Here is an 18,725-nt window from a genome sequence, read left to right as displayed (position 1 = left end):
AAATCGTTTTCTGTAGGTTTTGATGAGCGATTAGGCCAGCGTTTATATACATTACATATACATTACATTGCAGAAAAACTAACACTAAACGCTAAAAATGCTGCATGTCCTGCGTTTTGCGATTTGGTGATCACAATCGCTCCAGTGGAATTTGGCACAACAATTAACATTGGCCCTGTTCAGACTATGTGCGTTCCTAGTTACAGAACACATACAGAAAGATTTTACACATAGAAACGGCTAATGTTTTCTAATGGCCTCGTTCACATGTATGCGTATGAGACGCATACGTTTCTCATCCGCATTGCTGCACGCACAGAAAACGGACATAATGAAAGTCTATGGACGCGTATCAAAAACGCGTATTATTGCGGTTTAGCGTACGTTTACCTCTGCGGTTCCCATAATTCTTTTTTGTTTCCCGGGTCACGTGTGTGTGCAAAATGCAGTAGAAAATGCATTCGAACGCAAGAAAAACGCATGCGTTTTTCAACTTGCGTTTCTTTGAATTTATACGCGTTCTACAAACTCTGACAGTCTGAACAGGGCCTAAGACAGGAAGTGAGGTAAACAAATTACATCTGCATAATATGACATCAGGCATAGCGGTGACACATGGCGTATGTCATGGCTATAATGTGACAGATGGACACCGCACATGTGTGGGATATTAACCTCTGTGCTGCCAGACTACATTCCTCCATTCTGACAGCCTGATGAGGTTCAGCTGTAACAGGATCACTGTATGTACAGGATGTGAGCCCCCCAACCCCCACCCCCTCACTGCTAGCCGGGCCCCTCGCTCCCCGCTTGGGCCACATTCCTCTGCCGACCCCCCACAAATCTGCATTCATTCCAAGGCCTCCGTCCCACAATAGGGAAGGTGACACAAGGAAGGCCGGGACATGCAGCCGTTCACTAATTAGATGCGGTAACATGTTTCCCATGTTCAGTTTAGTCTTAAAGTGACACTGAAGTGAAAAAAAAAAAACTTATGATGTAATGATTTGTATGTGTTGTACTGATAATTAATACAACATTAGTAGCAAAAAAAATAGTCTCATATTTTAATCTTACTAAAATTATAAATGCAAAAGTTTGGATGTTTGTTACTCGATCACGCAACAATGGCTGAACGGATGTGAATGACATTTGGCACACACATAGTACATTACCTGGAATAACATATAGGATACTTTTTATGCTTACCTGAGGAAAATGTATGCGTGCTCTAACACCAAGTTTTAACCCTAGCAAGTCTGGCTCTGCAAATCTGGCTCAATTGGCTATTCATGAGGCAATGCTCATGCAAATATGCATTTGCTTTCGCACGCCAAACTATGCAGGGTCAAAAAACAAATACCGTAAAGCGGTCGGAATTAGTTCATGTTACATTATCACTATCCAGGAGCGCCACGAGGAGGCTTCCCAATACCCCCATACAACCGGGGGACCGCGGGGTCCCAGGCACTCTCACCGCCTGGGAACCACAGCAGCACCCCGGAGGGGGAGGCTGGGTGGCGCAGGCGGACCCCCCCCCAAGCGTGGCCAGCGCCGGGGGAGCAGTCTGCTCCAACCTCCCAAAATTAAAAACAGGCACTTACCTTAAAGTGAACCTAAAGTGAACTAAAAAAAATGAGATTAACTCACCTGGGGCTTCCCTCAGCCCCCTGCAGACAATCGGTGCCCTCGCAGCCCCGCTCAGATGCTTCTGCACCCGGCGGCGACGACTTCCGGCGATATACAGGCATAGGGGGCGATATACAGGCTGGGAACGCGAACAATCACTCGCGTTCCCATGCCTGTCGGCCGGTGATGGCGAAACCGGAAGTCATCGCCGGCGGGTGCAGGAGCATCTGAGCGGGGCTGCGAGGGCACCGATCGTCTGCAGGGGGCTGAGGGAAGCCCAAGGTGAGTTAATCTCATTTTTTTTAGTTCACTTTAGGTTCACTTTAACGTCCATTGCGTTCTGCTACATGCGCATTAACTTGGGGGCACCACATGAGAAAGGAGTGAAGCATGGGTCACCCCAAGCTTTAGAGCTCAGGATACTTTTTATCCCCATAACCAAAAAAATAGAAAAAGTGGGCAGAGCTATTTTTTTTATAGCATTGCATAATTCTGTCATAATTGCAATTACAAGCTACACTGTATTTGAAACTATAACACAAGCAGAGCTAATTAATAATAATTAATAATGACCGTTTCAACTTCCCTGCTAAAAATCTTATCTAAATCTGTCTCTGTTTCTGCGATGTATAAGGCTGCATTTCCACTTGTGCGGTGCGAATCGCCGCGGTAAAAATCTTAATCTTATGCAAATTTTCATGTAAATTTTCATGTGAATTCGCATGATGATGATGATGATGATGACGATGTATGCGAATTTAACCATGGCAGTGCTGGTGTGCTTTTCCATTGTTTCTATGCGAATTTTCGTGCGAATTTGCATGAAAATTCGCATACCCAAACCTCATGCGAATTTCCTATTAAATACATTGTATGCGATTCGCATAGCGGTATGCGGTGGGCGAATTCTGATGGCTCTGCCATGCGAATTTTTTCTGCACAGAAAAACGCAAAGGAATCCTGACAAGTGGAAACAGTCCCATTCACTTGTATTGCTATGCGAATTTGCATGCGAAAAACGATAGTGGAAATGGGCCCTAAGTGCTCCAGAAAAGCGGCCCACGTCGGGTCACAGAGCTCAGAGAGGCTTCTTTGCATAGATAACAATTGAAGTTTCTTAAAGGGGCACTATGGCGAAAAATTTTAAAATTTAAAATATGTGCAAACATAGACAAATAAGAAGTACATTTTTTCCAGAGTAAAATGAGCCATAAATTACTGTTCTCCTATATTGCTGTCACTTACAGTAGGTAGTAGAAATATGACAGAAGCGACAGGTTTTGGACTAGTCCATCTCTTCATGGGGGATTCTCAGGGATTTATTTATTTTCAAAAGCATTTAGTGAATGGCAGTTGCTCTGTCCAACTGCCAAAAAACTGTGTAGTGAGCAGGGAAGCTGGCCAGCATCATTGTTTAAATCCTTTTTAAGGGAATATCTTTATAAATAATAAAAGCCTTGCTGAGAATCTGCTATGAAGAGATGGGCTAGTCCAAAACCTGTCACTTCTGTCAGATTTCTACTACCTACTGTAAGTGACACTGACATAGGAGAAAAGTCATTAATGGCTCATTTTACGCTGGAAAAAACGCACTTCTTTTTTGTCTATGTTTGCGCATATTTTAAATGTTACCGTTTTTCGCCGTAGTGCTCCTTTAACTCTTCCTGTACTGGAAACAATATGGAACTCATATCTGTGCTACTAATGTTCTGTTTCTTAGCTGTACAACACATACAATACATTATCTCATAAGTTTATTTTCACCTCAGATTCCCTTTAAGCCTCTTATTCGCGGCATAAAAAATTGCACAAAATGAACAACTAATATCAGCTGATAAAACGCTAGCAAACTGCGTGTTTTTGATCTGTGTCAATTCTCGTGCGTTCCGAAAGACTGGTCATAGTCATAGTCAGCAGTAGGGATGCTCACTCGTAATTCAACGAAATTGAAATTTCCGTATTTCTGATTGGAAATTGGAATTTCCAATCAGAATTTGGAAACGGAAATTGGAATTCCACGGAAATCCGATTTACCGCCACTCGGTAATTTTAGCCAAATCACAGAACTTGGAAGTATTGGATCAATCACAGAATGCAGAATTTTTCTGACCCCAGGCAGGCGGTTTGCAGGGGGAGTTTACGGCCAGTTCACACTATGCCAAACGCTGGAGTGCTTCCTGATGGCAGAGGACCAATGAATGCACAGAACAGATCCATGTCTTTTTATTGGCCTGTCCACACATCCGTCTCCACTGGTTCCCCGTTTGTCTGCAAAGCACAAACCCGACCTGTATGATATTCTCAGAGCTGGATTACAGTGTAAAGGGGCCCTAGGCAAGGTATTTGGGGCCCCTTGTGCTCTTTTTGGTAAGCTGAAGTGTAGAGAGGTCAGAGAAGGCGGCTGGCGGGCCTCTTGACACCAACTAGGCCCCAGGCACCTGCCTATTGGCCTAGTGGATGATCCTGCTCTGCGCAGACGCATTGCCATTCAGAGCTGTTTTCCATTACAAAATGCAATCGGAAACACAGTTTTAGGCCTCATTCACACCTAAAACTGCAAGCATTTTGCGCCTTTGTTCGCTTTTTCCCCCCTCCGAGCGCTCCACTGCGCACTGCGTTTCTGGTAAAAGTGCTTTTCTAAGCGCTTATCCAGAGTGGTTTTGTATTTCACTCCCTGACACAAGTCAGGAAGTGAACTCTTTGACCCGGAATATAATAAATACAATGTATTTATTCTTAAAGGATACCGGAAGTGACATGTCACATGATGAGATAGACATGTGTATGTACAGTGCCTAGCACACAAATAACTAGGCTGTGTTTCTTTTTTTTCTGCAGTGTGACCCTCACTGATAAGAAATTCCAACTATAAAACACTTTCCTAGCAGAAAATGGCTTCTGAGAGCAGGAAAGAGGTAAAAAGGGGAATTTCTTATCAGTGAGGGTCACACTGTGGTCACTTCCTGTCTGAGTCAGGACTGAGTCGGCCACTTGCATACCTGATATTTAACTCTTTCAGGCAGAGAAAGAAAAAAAGGAACACAGCATAGTTATTTGTGTGCTAGGCACTGTACATACACATGTCTATCTCATCATGTCACATGCCACTTCGGGTATCCTTTAAAAATGCGAACACAATTTCTGCACAAAGCGATTTTGTGAGCATTTGCGTTTTTTCCTCTACCTTCCATTGATGCAAAATCACCCCAAAAATGGTCCAGGCACCGCTTTGCTCAACGCACAGAGCACGACCCGTGCTGATATGAACCTTCTCAGAGATTGATTGCACAAGCGTTTTGCGGGCGATATTGAAAATTGCCTATGCTTGAAAAAAGGCTGAAAACGCACCTAGTGTGAACGAGTCCATAAAGTTTTCCAGCATGCGATTCTCTCTGCATTTTGTCTTCTTGTGTCTGCATTGGTAATTAGTGATTTTCTCTGGTTTGGTTGAGAAAATACATTTTAGCAAGTCTTTATGGTTATGGTTTAATTGCAAGAAAATGGCAAAGCGTTGTGTTCCGCCTGCGATCTTTCCTACCCTTCTATAAATTCTACACAAGCGCAAAAAGCTTCGAAAATGCAAAAGACCTATCAGGCCAAAATGGATCTAAATCCTATTGTGCTAAAGAAAAGGTGTAACCATGACTAAAGGGGCCCATACACCTAACGATATTCCCGGCGATATACAGCAGATTCTATCACTGTGATCGATTCTGCTGTGAAATCGTTGCGCAAACGCTGAACAAACGATCGATTTCCATCCAAATTCGATCGTTCCCGTCGATCCGTCCGTGTGGAAGATTTCGCTCGATCGACGGCAGGTCAGGAGTGCGTCGATAGTGGCGTTCGAATGTCCGACGACCGACGCTAGCGGCAATACATTACCTGCTCCGGCCGGCGCGTATCCCCTCTGTCCCCGCTGCTCCTTCTCCGCTGGGCTCCGCAGGCTTCACTTCTTCCTGTCCCGACAGGAAGTTTAAACAGTAGAGCCCCCTCTACTGTTTAAACTTCCCCGGACAGCAACTTCAGTGAAGGTGCAGCCCGGAGCGGAGAAGAAGACAGCGGAGACCGGGGGAATCACAGATGGCGAATCGATTGCATGCTGAAATAGGTTCACAATCTGTTTGCAGTAAAGGCAGCCATACGATCCCTCTCTGATCAGATGCGATCAGAAAGGGATCTATCTGTTGGTCGATCTGATGGCAAATCGACCAGTGTTTGGCTACCTTCAGGCGAGAAACCCACTAGGAGCGATTTCTAATCGCTAGTGATTTGAAAAATGCTATGGGGGATTTTTATGAAATCACATCGCTCTAGTGGGATCACACCCATAGCACTACATTAGCAAGAGCTTTTCAAATCACAAAGCGCTGAGAAAAGCTCTTCTAGTGGGTTTCTGGCCTTACATTGCTGTGCCGGCATCCTCACGCTTTGCAGATAGCCAACTTTTCTTTTTCTTCAGTTTTTTCACAAGTTGCTGGCTGCAGTGGTTTAAAAACTAGGCCGACTCTTAAGCCTAGTACACAAAATGCAATTTTCAGTCAGATCGACAGATCGATCTGATAGCGACGAGACGACGAAACCCCCGCCGCTACCACCGCAATGTATAATGTGCCCCCCTGTGTGTGCATTTATACGTTCCCTGCCCTGTAGCAGCCTCCGCATGGTGTCTGTATCCTCCGGGCGGCTCTCCGTACACGCTACTGGTGCATAGTGTGTGACATCAGACGCTATGTGCAAGTGGCGTGTTTGGATATCGTCCCGGAGGATTACGGACATCGCGCAGAGGCTGCTACAGGGCAGGTAACGTAAAAATGCACACACAGGGGGGCACATTGTACATTGGGGGCAGCGGCTGTGCGGACTCAGCCGATTCCCTGAAGATTTCATCATAATAATAATTCCTTTTTTTGTATAGCGCTTTTCTCCTGACGGACTCAAAGCGCTTGCGAGGCAGCCACTAGAGCGCACTCAGTAGGCAGTAGCTGTGTTAGAGAATCTTGCTCAAGGTCTCCTTACTGAATAGCTGCTGGCATACTGAATAGGAAGAGCCCAGATTTGTACCCAGGTCTCCTACGTCAGAGGCAGAGCCCTTAACCATTACACTATCCAGCCACCAGAGATAGATTTGTCTCTGTCGAATCTGCCCATAATCGTCAGGTCTATGGGCACCTATACAGCATGTCCGATCGATACATGCGACCAATTTCTTCCCGAAATCGCTAGCATTGCTTTTGGCAGCACTGATTTCCATCCAATCTGATAAATAATCATGGAATCGCATGATTGCTCTGCCGCCAGGTCGAGACATGTATGGCCACCTATACTACTTTCAACTTAATCAAAAGTTATTGGCATTAGTCTAGAGATAAGCAGAGACAGGGGTTATTTGCACTACAGCTAAGGGGTTATCTTCAAACACAATAGAATGCCTGAGGTAAATGGCTTGTCACTCTTAACACAAATGGTGTGAAAGTTTACCACACTCCAAGAGTAGAATTGATGTGATAAGTTATCTTTTAAAGCAAATGAAAAGGAAAAAGGGTGCATAAAGATTAATTACGTTAATTGATAATCCTGGGGGGAAGGGGAAGGGGGGGGGTCACACAAGGTATCTGGGTCTGACCCTGGTGTTTGGCTTAGCCACATCTATCTGTTTTGATAACAAGGGGATGAGAGGCAAATGGAGATCTCTGCAGTGAAGATTGCAGCCTGCAGCTCTGGTGGTCTGTGCTGCTAAAGGCGCGTACACATGCTGTACTTTTTCAAACGCAGGGCGGTCGATCTGCCGACAGTTACACAGTCTTATCAGTCTGCCGACAGCTTGTACTCACGTGCAACTGTCGGCAGAACGACCGCCCCCACCGGAGGGTCTGACGGACCCGTCGTTTGAAAAAGTATGGCGTGTGTACGCGCCTTAAGGGCTCGCTGCAGGGCTGTACAACTCAGGACACAAGTGATTCCACCCCCCCCCCCCCCCCCCCCCCCTTTTCTTCCCACCAATAGAGCTTTCTGTTGGTAGGCTCTGATCGCTCCAGATGTTGTTTGTTTATTTTTTTATTTGTTTATAAATGTATATTTTTAAAATACATTTTAAATAAATTGTACTGTCCCCCCCCCCCCCCCCCCCCCACTGCAGGCCCATCCTCCCTCCCTCCCCCCGCCAGCCAACCACCGTGATCTGACAGCCGATCACTATCCTGTCTCCCAGGCGGCAGCCGTGTCACACGGCTGTCTCCAGTACAGCACTGCTGTAGATCGCTGCGCTGTACTAAGTAAATAGATGCCAATTTCGCCGTCTAACAGTCTCCTGAGCGCCGCTCGCCGCTGGGAGGCTGATGGCGGAGCTCCTGCAATCCCCGCCCCAAAGACCTTACGCCGATCCGTTAGGCGGTCCTGGGTCTGCCGCCGAGTCCACGCCCATCGGTGTGACGCGTTCGGCAAGAGGTTAAACAATACCAGTTGCCTGGCTGTCCCCCTGATCTCTAATACTTTTAGCCATAGACCCTGAACATGCAGGCAGCAGATCAGGAGCTCTGACTTAACGGACTCAGATGTTACTGGATTAGCCATATGCTTGTTCCAGGGTTTTGCCACTTTGTAAGCCAGAAGATCAACATGACTGCCAGGCAACTGGCATTGTTTACAAAGAAATACATATGGCAGCTTCCATATCCTTCTCACCTTGGGTTCCCTTTAAATGCACCTCTTCAGACAAACACATCATGCCAGTGGCGTAGCAATGGGGATAGCCGCCATAGCGTTGCTACGGGGCCCCGCGGCAGCGCTACGTCACAGGGGGCCCGCAGCTGCCCGAGAGGACTTTTTTTTTTGTTTTGTTTACTTTTTGTTTCGCCGGTTGGGGCCCCCCTCCCTCACCTCAGTGCCCCCCCCCCCCCTCCTCACCTGGGGTCCCCCCTCCTCACCTGGGGTCCCCCCTCCTTTTATCAGCGGCGGGAGGTGAGTCATATACAGAAGGCTCCGGCGGGGGGTAATCAGTCACTAGAGGTTCAGCTGCCTCCGGGCTACGGTGTCCCCACTGTATTGCTGCTCGCAATAAACCAGGAGGCGGTGCGAGCAGCAATACAGTGGGGACACTGTAGCCCGGAGGCAGCTGAACCTCTAGTGGCTGATTACTCCGACGGAGCCTTCTGTATATGACTCACCTCCCGCCACTGATAAAAGGAGGGGGGACCCCAGGTGAGGCAGCTACCTCCCCTCCCACCCGGCTACCTAACTGCCCACCCTCCCACCCGGCTACCTAACTGCCCACTACCTAACTGCCCACCCGGCTACCTAACTGAGGGCTACCTAACTGCCCACCCGGCTACCTAACTGCCCACCCGGCTACCTAACTGCCCACCCACCCACCCGGCTACCTAACTGCCCACCCACCCACCCGGCTACCTAACTGCCCACTCTCCCACCCGGCTACCTAACTGCCCACTACCTAACTGTCCACTCTCCCACCCGGCTACCTAACTGAGGGCTACCTAACTGCCCACCCTCCCACCCGGCTACCTAACTGCTCACCCTCCCACCTGGCTACCTAATTGCCCACCCTGCCACCCGGCTACCTAACTGAGGGCTACCTAACTGCCCACCCGGCTACCTAACTGCCCACTCTCCCACCTGGCTACCTAACTGCCCACTACCTAACTGCCCACCCTCCCACCCGGCTACCTAACTGCTCACCCTCCCACCTGGCTACCTAACTGCCCACCCTCCCACCCGGCTACCTAACTGAGGGCTACCTAACTGCCCACCCTCCCACCCGGCTACCTAACTGCCCACTACCTAACTGCCCACCCTCCCACCCGGCTACCTAACTGCTCACCCTCCCACCTGGCTACCTAACTGCCTACCCTGCCACCCGGCTACCTAACTGCCTACCCTGCCACCCAGCTACCTAACTGCCCACCCGGCTACCTAACTGCCCACCTGGCTACCTAACTGCCCACCCTCCCACCTGGATACCTAACTGCCCACCCGGCTACCTAACTGCCCACCCAGCTACCTAGCTGCCCACCTGGCTACCTATCTGCCTACCCTGCCACCCAGCTACCTAACTGCCCACCCAGCTACCTAACTGCCTACCCTGCCACCCAGCTACCTATCTGCCTACCCTGCTACCTATCTGCCTACCCTGCCACCCAGCTACCTAACTGCCCACCCAGCTACCTATCTGCCTACCCTGCCTCCCAGCTACCTAACTGCCCACCCGGCTACCTAACTGCCCACTACCTAACTGCCCACCCTCCCACCCGGCTACCTAACTGCTCACCCTCCCACCTGGCTACCTAACTGCCCACCCTGCCACCCGGCTACCTAACTGCCTACCCTGCCACCCAGCTACCTAACTGCCCACCCGGCTACCTAACTGCCCACCCAGCTACCTAGCTGCCCACCTGGCTACCTATCTGCCTACCCTGCCACCCAGCTACCTATCTGCCTACCCTGCCACCCAGCTACCTAACTTCCCACCCGGCTACCTAACTGCCCACCTTTCTACCTAACTTCCCACCCAGCTACCTAACTGCCCACCCGTCTACTTATCTGCCTACCCTCCCACTCGTCTACCTATCTCCCTACCCTCCCACCCAGCTACCTAACTGCCTACCCAGTGCATTGCCTGCACCGCAAATAGTGTGCCAGCCTGCCCAACCACCCTCCCTCCAGGTAATTAATGTTAGCCCACTATAGACCTAACTACATATACTGCATTTTGTGGGGAAATCTGGCGACAATCTGATTGCATTTTGTGGGGAAATCTGGCGACAATCTGATTGCAATTTGTGGGGAAATCTGCCAACAATCTGGTTGCATTTTGTGGGGAAATCTGCCGCCAATCTGGTTGCATATTGTGTGGAAATCTGCCGACAATCTGGTTGCATATTGTGTGGAAATCTGCCAACAATCTGGTTGCATATTGTGTGGAAACCTGCCGACAATCTGGTTGCATATTGTAGGGAAATCTGCCAACAATCTGGTTGCATTTTGTGGGGAAATCTGCCAAAAATCTGGTTGCATTTTGTGGGGAAATCTGCCGACAATCTGGTTGCATTTTGTGGGGAAATCTGCCGACAATCTGGTTGCATTTTGTAGGGAAATCTGCCGACAATCTGGTTGCATATTGTAGAGAAATCTGCCGACAATCTGGTTGCATTTTGTGGGGAAATCAGATTGCCCCACAAAATGTTTGGGTGGGAGGTCTGAGGTCCGTGGGGTTGGAAGGTCGTGGGGGGAGGGGGGGGGCCCATAATTTTTTTTTGCTATGGGGCCCAGTCATTTCTAGCTACGCCCCTGCATCATGCTCTCATACTACATGGAGCTGGTAAAATTGGTCAGTGATATTTCATTTTCCAAAGACTTTTATCTCATGTGTGTGCTTAGCTTTACATTCTGCTGTGCCACTTATTTCTGGTTGAGCATATTAGTTGAGAAGTATATGGAGGCTGCCATATTTACTTCCTTTACTAGTTGCCTGGCTGTACTGCTGATCCTCTGCCTCTAATACTTTTAGGGCTCGTTTCCACTGTTGCGGTGCGGAATCGCCTGGATTCCACCGCAGAACAAATCGCATGCGGCTGCGTTTCCGCATGCGGATTTAGCCGCGATTTCGCATGCGATTTCGCATGGCAAGGAGCCAGGCGAATTTAACCATGTCACTGCCTGAGCAAAGCACCATAGCAAACCATGCGAAATCGCACGCGAAATCGCGGGGAAATCCGCATGACAAAGCCACATGCGATTTCCCTATTAAATGCATTAGCGGCAATTCGCCCGCATTCCTCCCGCACGTGAAATCTGACGGCTCTGCCGTGCAGATTTCTGGCGCACCGAAAAACGCTCCTGCCGCCGCACAAGTGGAAACAGCCCCATCCACTTACATTGACTATGCGAATCCGCATGCAGTGCCCGCATGCGGATTCGCTATAGTGGAATCGAGCCCTAAGCCATATACCCTGAACAAGCATGCAGCAGATCAGGTGTTTCTGACATTATTGTCAGCTCTGACAAGATTAGCTGCATGCTTGTTTCTGGTGTGATTCAGACACTGCTGCAGCCAAATAGATCAGCAGGGCTGCCAGGTAACTGGTATTGTTTAAAAGGAAATAAATATGGCAGCCTCCATATACACTCTCACCCTGTGTTCACTTTAAACCTCCCTCCCCCAAAAAAAGATAAAAAAAAGAACTAGCCTGCTACACACCATGCAATCTTCACTTCAAATCCTACTTACGATTGAGAAAAAGATTTGGCAGAAAATATACATCCTACAGACTGTCATCGACTGATCCCAAGCCCTAAATCAATCCCCTTCTCAATGAGAAGCAGATCGGACATGCTGGATGTTGTTGATCAAAACACTGGCTATCATTCCCTTTGTACGTCCTGTCAATCGATTTTTCGATCAATATTCACACAGAAAAATGATCATAAATTGGATCGGAATTAAAACAAAACAAGCATATGTGCATATGGTTGCAAACTTCTATATGCGATCGCTCAAATCAGATCTGAAGAAAAAAAAATTGCATGGTGTTTACCAGGTATAACCCTGCAGCAGTTTTAGGGCTGGTGCACACCAAGAGTGCTTCTGAGCGCTTTTAAAATCGTTAGCGCTTTGAAAAAGTGCTTGGCTAATGTGTTTGTATGGGATGGATCACACCACAGCGACGTAATTTTCTCCAAAACGCAAACGCAGGTCCTGCAGCATTTTGGAGGCGATTATAAATAAGCCTCAATGTTAAGTATAGGAAAGTGGAAATTCGCTCTGAGGGCTGGAACCCACTAGAGCGATTTTGTGAGTGTTTAGGGAGCGATTCAAAACGCTAGCGATTTCCCTAAACACTCAGCTAATGTTAATGGATGGGCCAAATTCCCATGGAGCAATTGCGATTACCAAAATCACAAATGCAGGACATGCAGCATTTTTAGCGTTTCGCGTTAGCGTTTCTGCAATGTAAAGTATATCAACGCTGGCGTAATCGCTCATCAAAACCTACACAGAGCGATTTTGCTAGCGTTTTGAAATTACTGCACACTGTAAAAAATTTAAAATGAATTGAAAGGACCAATCAGAATTAAAAAAGCTATTTGCTACACAACCGCTGGCAAAACGCTTAGATTTTTTAAAATCGCTACCCAAATCACCAGAAAACGCTCATACAAAATGCTCATACAAAACGCTAGGGATTGCGATTAGCGGTGTAGTGGGTTCCAGGCCTAAAAAGCTCTGAAAAGGGTGATTTTCCTAGCATTTTTTTTTTTTTAAAAGCTCATCACTTCCAAATCAATGTTTGCCAGAGCTATAAAATCACTACAACAAAACGTTCCAAAATCGTTAGGTGTAAATAGGAATTTGTTAGGCAAATGCCCAGAGTTGCTACAAAAATCGCTAAGCGTTTGTGATTCCGCCTAGTGATTGTTGGTGTGTACTAGCCCCAAAGGTGCAAACAGATTATCACAGGGAACACTTGGATTATTTCTCTCAGTAAAACTATTCCTGCAGCTGTCCTGGGTAATCCCCCCTGCTTGAGCAGCCCATCTTATACAATCCCCCCCCCCTCCCCCCAGAAGCACGGGGTGCCTCCACATACCTGGGCCGACAGATCCGAGCAGGAGGAGGGCGATAGTCAGACTTGGTCCTGTCTGCAGCATCCTGACTGTGGTAATGTTGGAGGAGTCTGCAGGGACTTGTGTGATACTTGTGTGATTTAGTCCCTCCCTCTTCACTCAGTCAGCACATGTCACCCTGTGCAGCATCCCACACACAAGTCTATCCCCACACTCTGGGGGTCTCATTCAGCACAGACCCTCTGCATGGAGCTGTGCGCAGAGACCAGGCACGGCTACTTGCATCTCTCTCTCTCTCTCTCTCTCTCTCTCTCTCTGGTACGTCAGTGACATCAGAATTGGCCGAGTAGCGCAGAGCAATGGGTGGGGGTTTTGGGGAACGCCAGCGAAAGGATCACAGCTGTATGGAGGGATTTGTTTTCAGTAAATATCCACGTGTCGCAGTCGCTGCTGGTTTAGGTTCTGTCTAGAGCTAAACGCTGTTCTGCTACTGGGCATCGCTTCCCGTTGATTCGTTGTGGCGTCGTGTTTTGATCTTCTAGGTAGGTGCAGAACTGCCAAAAAAATGGGGTGAAAAAGTCACTGTGTCTTATATGCTAATCAAAGGGAGTCCGTCCCTGACTTACAAACGCCTATTAATACGAACCACCAACCCGCCGCGATGTCGGGCACTCCCTGTACTGTCCCCATGTCTTCTCTGGTCCCCCCCCGTGTACAGGGCTGGCGCTACCATAGAGGCAAAGGGGGCAATTGCCCCGGGGCCCCGACCTTTGCTGAGGCCCCCGCAGTGCCGACCCTGCTGCATTCAGCCTGCTCCCCCTGCTCGCACTGCTCCCCGGGCCCTGCAAATATAATAGCAGCCATAATTACCTATTGGTCCCGGCAGGTGAGCAGGCGGGCAGCGGCTGCACTCTGAGACACGCTGTCTCCCTCCCACTCTATGACCCGGCGCATGTTTACACATGACGCACCGGGTCATAGAGTGGGAGGGAGACAGAGTGTCTCAGAGTGCAGCCGCTGCCCGTCCCCTCACCTGCCGGAACTAATACATAATTACGTTTGCTATTATACTCACAGGGCCCCAGGGAGCAGAGGGGTAATGGTGAGGGGGGGGGGGCAACGCTACAGTTTGCCCCAGGGCCCCTTTAACCGGCCCTGCCCATGTAAAGTTATAAGCAGCGGCAGCACAGCTCACCTCCTCCAATGGTTCCAGCAGAGGGGGGCCCTGGGGGAGTGGAGGAGACACATGGGTGACAGATGGGGACAGAAGGGGACACATGGGGGACAGACTGGGGCACACATAGGGATAGAAGGGGACACACATGGGGACAGAAGGGGACACATGGGGACAGAATGGGACACATGGGGATAGACTGGGACACATGGGGGGCAGAAGGGGACACATGGGGATAGACTGGGACACATGGGGGGCAGAAGGGGACACATGTGGAAAGAATGGGACACATGGGGACACACGAGGTACAAGGAGGGCACAATAATTGGGGGATAACATCTACAAGATGCCCCTGCACCATGGATGCACCATGTTTAGTATATATGTTACGGCCAGAACCCGAAGTGTGGCCACTTCTAGTTCTGGCCGGCCACTTCGGGTTCTGGCCGGCCAATGCGCGAAGTGGCCGCAGCGCAGCGGCCAATGTTAGAAATGGAATGTTTCCTTTTAATATGAATGTAGTTTTCCTGGCCGTCTCTGGCCAAATGTAGCAAAAAAACAGTTCGTTCATTGAATGAAATGAAGCCGCCCGGCTTCTGCTCCGCCTCCTCTCCTCCACCCCTGCCTCTCTCTCTCTCTTCTCCCCGACACTGGCAGTGGGGGACATGTGTGTCCCCTCCAGAGTCGTTCGTAGCGGCAGGCAATCCTGTCGTTCGTCCCTGCAGAGCGGGGGCTGGCAGAAGCAATGTCTGCAGCCTCCCCGCTCTGCTTTCCTGGCGCCACGAACGACTCTCGGGGACACGCGTGTCCCCGCCGGCTGCCCGAAGAAGATAGAGAGAGAGAGAGAGAGAGAGAGAGAGGCAGGGGCGGAGGAGAGGAGGCGGAGCAGAAGCCGGGCGGCTTCATTTCATTCAATGAACGAACTGTTTTTTTGCTACATTTGGCCAGAGACGGCCAGGAAAACTACATTCATATTAAAAGGAAACATTCCATTTCTAACATTGGCCGCTGCGCTGCGGCCACTTCGCGCATTGGCCGGCCAGAACCCGAAGTGGCCACACTTCGGGTTCTGGCCGTAACATATATATTGTTTTCCCCTGTTTTTTGCACTCTAAAGCATCTTATAGTCTGAAGCATCTTATATGCTGAAAAATACGGTACATTGGACAATATGAACCCATCACAAACACAATGTCATTATATAGTAATGGGATGTTCACATCAGCATTAAAGCGGCGTGGTCTGGTGAAAGCCGTTGGAAAAACGCGAGTTGCGTGGTGCAGTACTGAACAGCATTCTTGGATACAGTTGTAGTAAAGCATACTTTTTACTTACCGTACGCTTCACCGTATGTGGCGCATGGCAAGCAAAATGCAAAATGCTAATTTTCCCTGCCGTTGTGTTACGATCCTGTTTTTACAGAGCTTCCAAACTAGACAAAATCTACAACTGATCTGAACAAAAACAAAAAAAGATCTCAGCAAACCCGAAAGTTCTATGTGAAAGGGTATTTTTTTAATAGAAATAAGTACGGTAACTTAAATGACATTTTTAGATAGATATTTTTTTACCTCTTTTAGGGCCCTTTTCCAATAGGCACGTGATATCAGTACCCCGTTTAAAGAGAGATGGCCCGTGTCCACAATGGCGAATTTGCATGTATCAGCCGCACGCTATTTCGCATACACAATGTATTTAACTGTGCCTGTTTCCAAACGCGCAAAAAAAAAAACCTGTGAAAATGCAAAAAAACTCCACAAAAACGCGTAAACCACATAAACTTTTTACAGAGGCGGGCTTTTTTTCCATGTGCGAGGGGCGTTTTCACAGGGGATTTTTTGCGCGTTTGCATGTGCATATGTGTATAGTGAAGAAATGACAAAAAAAAAAACTATTCACGTGCGCATGCGAATTCGCATGAAAAAAAACGGTAAACACACACAAATTTGCATGCTTGTAGTGGAAACGAGCCCTTATGCTAGGTACACACTATGAGGCAGATTTACTGTCAGATCGATTATTTCCAACATGTCCGATCTGTTTACCAATCGTTTTCTGATCATTTTCCGATTGTTTTCTGTTCAATTCTATCGGAAGTACATGGCAACAATAGATAATCATATCGTGGGTCCTTCACAGCAGGGACCCAAGAATTGATCCACGCATATAATGTGCACATGAGGTGTTAGTGCAAAAGCTTGTCAGCTGACATAATGCTTTGGAGAGGGGGCATTATTCAGCTGACAAGCTTTCACACTAGCACCTTATGTGCACATTATATGCATGTTTCCCTTGCTGGGTTCCTGTTGTGCTCGAGCCACAATGAGATTATCTATTGTTCCCAAATGGTATCTTTGTTTTACTGAATAAACTTTTCTTGCTGATATCAATCCTCTCTCTATGTGGTAATAGTCACCTAAAGGTCCGTACGGATCGCTCAGAAACAGCCGTATCAGTCTGCAGACAGACTGTACACACGCCGGACTGTCGCTGGAACGCCCACCCAGCGGGAGGTGACGACGGACCCGTCGTTGCCTGCAGTCCGGCGAGTGTACGGACCTTTATGCTGGGAATTCACCTTGAGTTTTTTCGGCAGATAGATGGCTCGATAGATAATTTCCGACAGGTCCGATCTGATTTCCGCTCGTTTTTCTGAACGATCAGAAAAACAATCGGAAAATCAATCGGAAAGCAAATCGGTTAAAAATACCTCATGTATAAATGGACCTGAATGCTTGCACAGGACAGAAGGAAAACAGAGAATTTCACGCTGTATGTGTTTAGAGAGTTTAGCCTAGAGGCGTAGCAGTAGCCATAGCAGACAGAGCAACCGCTATGGGGCCCTTGAGCAGAGGGGGCCCGGGTTGTATTTGTGTGTTCACTATTAACTTTTCTTTGTTTCTCCACTCTCTGGGCTTGATTCACTAAGACAAATAGCATGCCTTATCAGAGTTATCATGCCTTATCAGAGTTAACACGTCTAATCAGAGTAGCATAGCGAGCGCTAAGAACTTATGTCTGCTAATTGGCAATGACAAGAGCTCCCCTCGTCCTGCCCTGAGCCCCTGCGGGTCCAATCACTTTAAAGGACATTATCCCCGCACTTTGATTGGCCCAATAGGCTGCCTGTCACTTGACATGCACAAACAACCTCAAGAATCAGAAGTCCCACTCTAAAGTCATAATTAACGAAATCAAAATGAATCACTGCTTCACTGTTCAGAAACTCTTTATTGTATTAAATTTGCATGATTAAAAACAATGTTAAAAACAAGGCATGGTTGCACGACATTCATAAGTCTGTATACAGACTAATAATAAATACATCGTATCCACCAAGAATATAATGCAACAGAAAGTATCACAATAAGAAGTATTATAGAGGAAATACCGCATCTGCAGTTAATGTGGTAAAAGCAAAAGCGGGGATACAGCAGTCTTGGAAATATCAGGATACACAAATAACGTTGCAATATATTCTTGGTGGATACGATGTAGAGGTTTACACTGGCACTTTGTGTCTATATTGGCCGTATTGGCCATCTTTTTGCACTAGCACTTTCATTGGTATGCTTCACTCTAAATACTTTTTCACTATTTTGGCATTTTTCTATGGTGTTATATTAACAATATTGCACAGATCTATGTATATTTTATCTGCATGTTTATTGTATGCTTCACTGATAATATTTAAATATTTTTTTTTCTGTTTTTGCAATTTGGTCTTGAGAGATCGCACATTTTATAGTTATATTATATATATATATATATACTGTTTATGCCGCTAGTATTCCTGGAAATTTTGGCATATTTCATTATCATGTTGTATATTAATCTTCATAATAGGAACTATAGAGCCTTGCCTATTTATTATTAGTCTGTATACAGACTTATGGATGTCATGCCTTGTTTTTAACATTGTTTTTAATCATACAAATTTGATACAATAAAGAGTTTCCGAACAGTGAAGCAGTGATTAATTTTGATTTTGTCAATTAGGACTTCAGAGTGGGAATTCTGATTCTTGAGGTTGTTTGTGCATGTCGAGTGACAGGCAGCCTATTGGGCCAATCCAAGTGCGGGGATCATGTCCTATAAAGTGATTGGACCCGCAGGGGCTCAGGGCAGGACAAGTGGAGCTCTTGTCATTGCCAATTAGCCGGCATAAGTTCGTAGCGCTTGCTATGCTACTCTGATAAGACATGTTAACTTTGATAAGGCACCTTAACTCTGATAAGGCATGCTGTTTGTCTTGAATCAAGCCCTCTGTGTCTCTTTGCCCAAGAACTATACACAGAGTACATTTCATGAAAATGTAATTTGCCCGTTTAACTCATATCGA

The 18,725-nt window shown here is 47.5% G+C and overlaps 1 protein-coding gene across 1 annotated transcript in view; it reads right to left on the bottom strand.

Moving 5' to 3' along the window:
• Positions 1 to 13,508, bottom strand: part of LOC137561722 (hepatitis A virus cellular receptor 1 homolog) — a 29,225-nt gene extending 15,717 nt beyond the window's left edge. Inside the window, exon 1 of the mRNA XM_068273060.1 lies at positions 13,233 to 13,508. Within this exon, the coding sequence (XP_068129161.1) occupies positions 13,233 to 13,293 (61 nt within the window). The 5' untranslated portion in view covers positions 13,294 to 13,508. The remainder of the gene's footprint in view (positions 1 to 13,232) is intronic.
• Between the last annotated feature and the right edge of the window lie 5,217 nt (positions 13,509 to 18,725).

The sequence above is a fragment of the Hyperolius riggenbachi genome, chromosome 3 (genome assembly GCF_040937935.1).
Source record: "Hyperolius riggenbachi isolate aHypRig1 chromosome 3, aHypRig1.pri, whole genome shotgun sequence".
NCBI classification, from domain to species: domain Eukaryota; kingdom Metazoa; phylum Chordata; class Amphibia; order Anura; family Hyperoliidae; genus Hyperolius; species Hyperolius riggenbachi.
The sequence above is the reverse complement of the archived record's forward strand: the minus strand, read 5'-3'. Positions and strand labels throughout refer to the sequence as shown.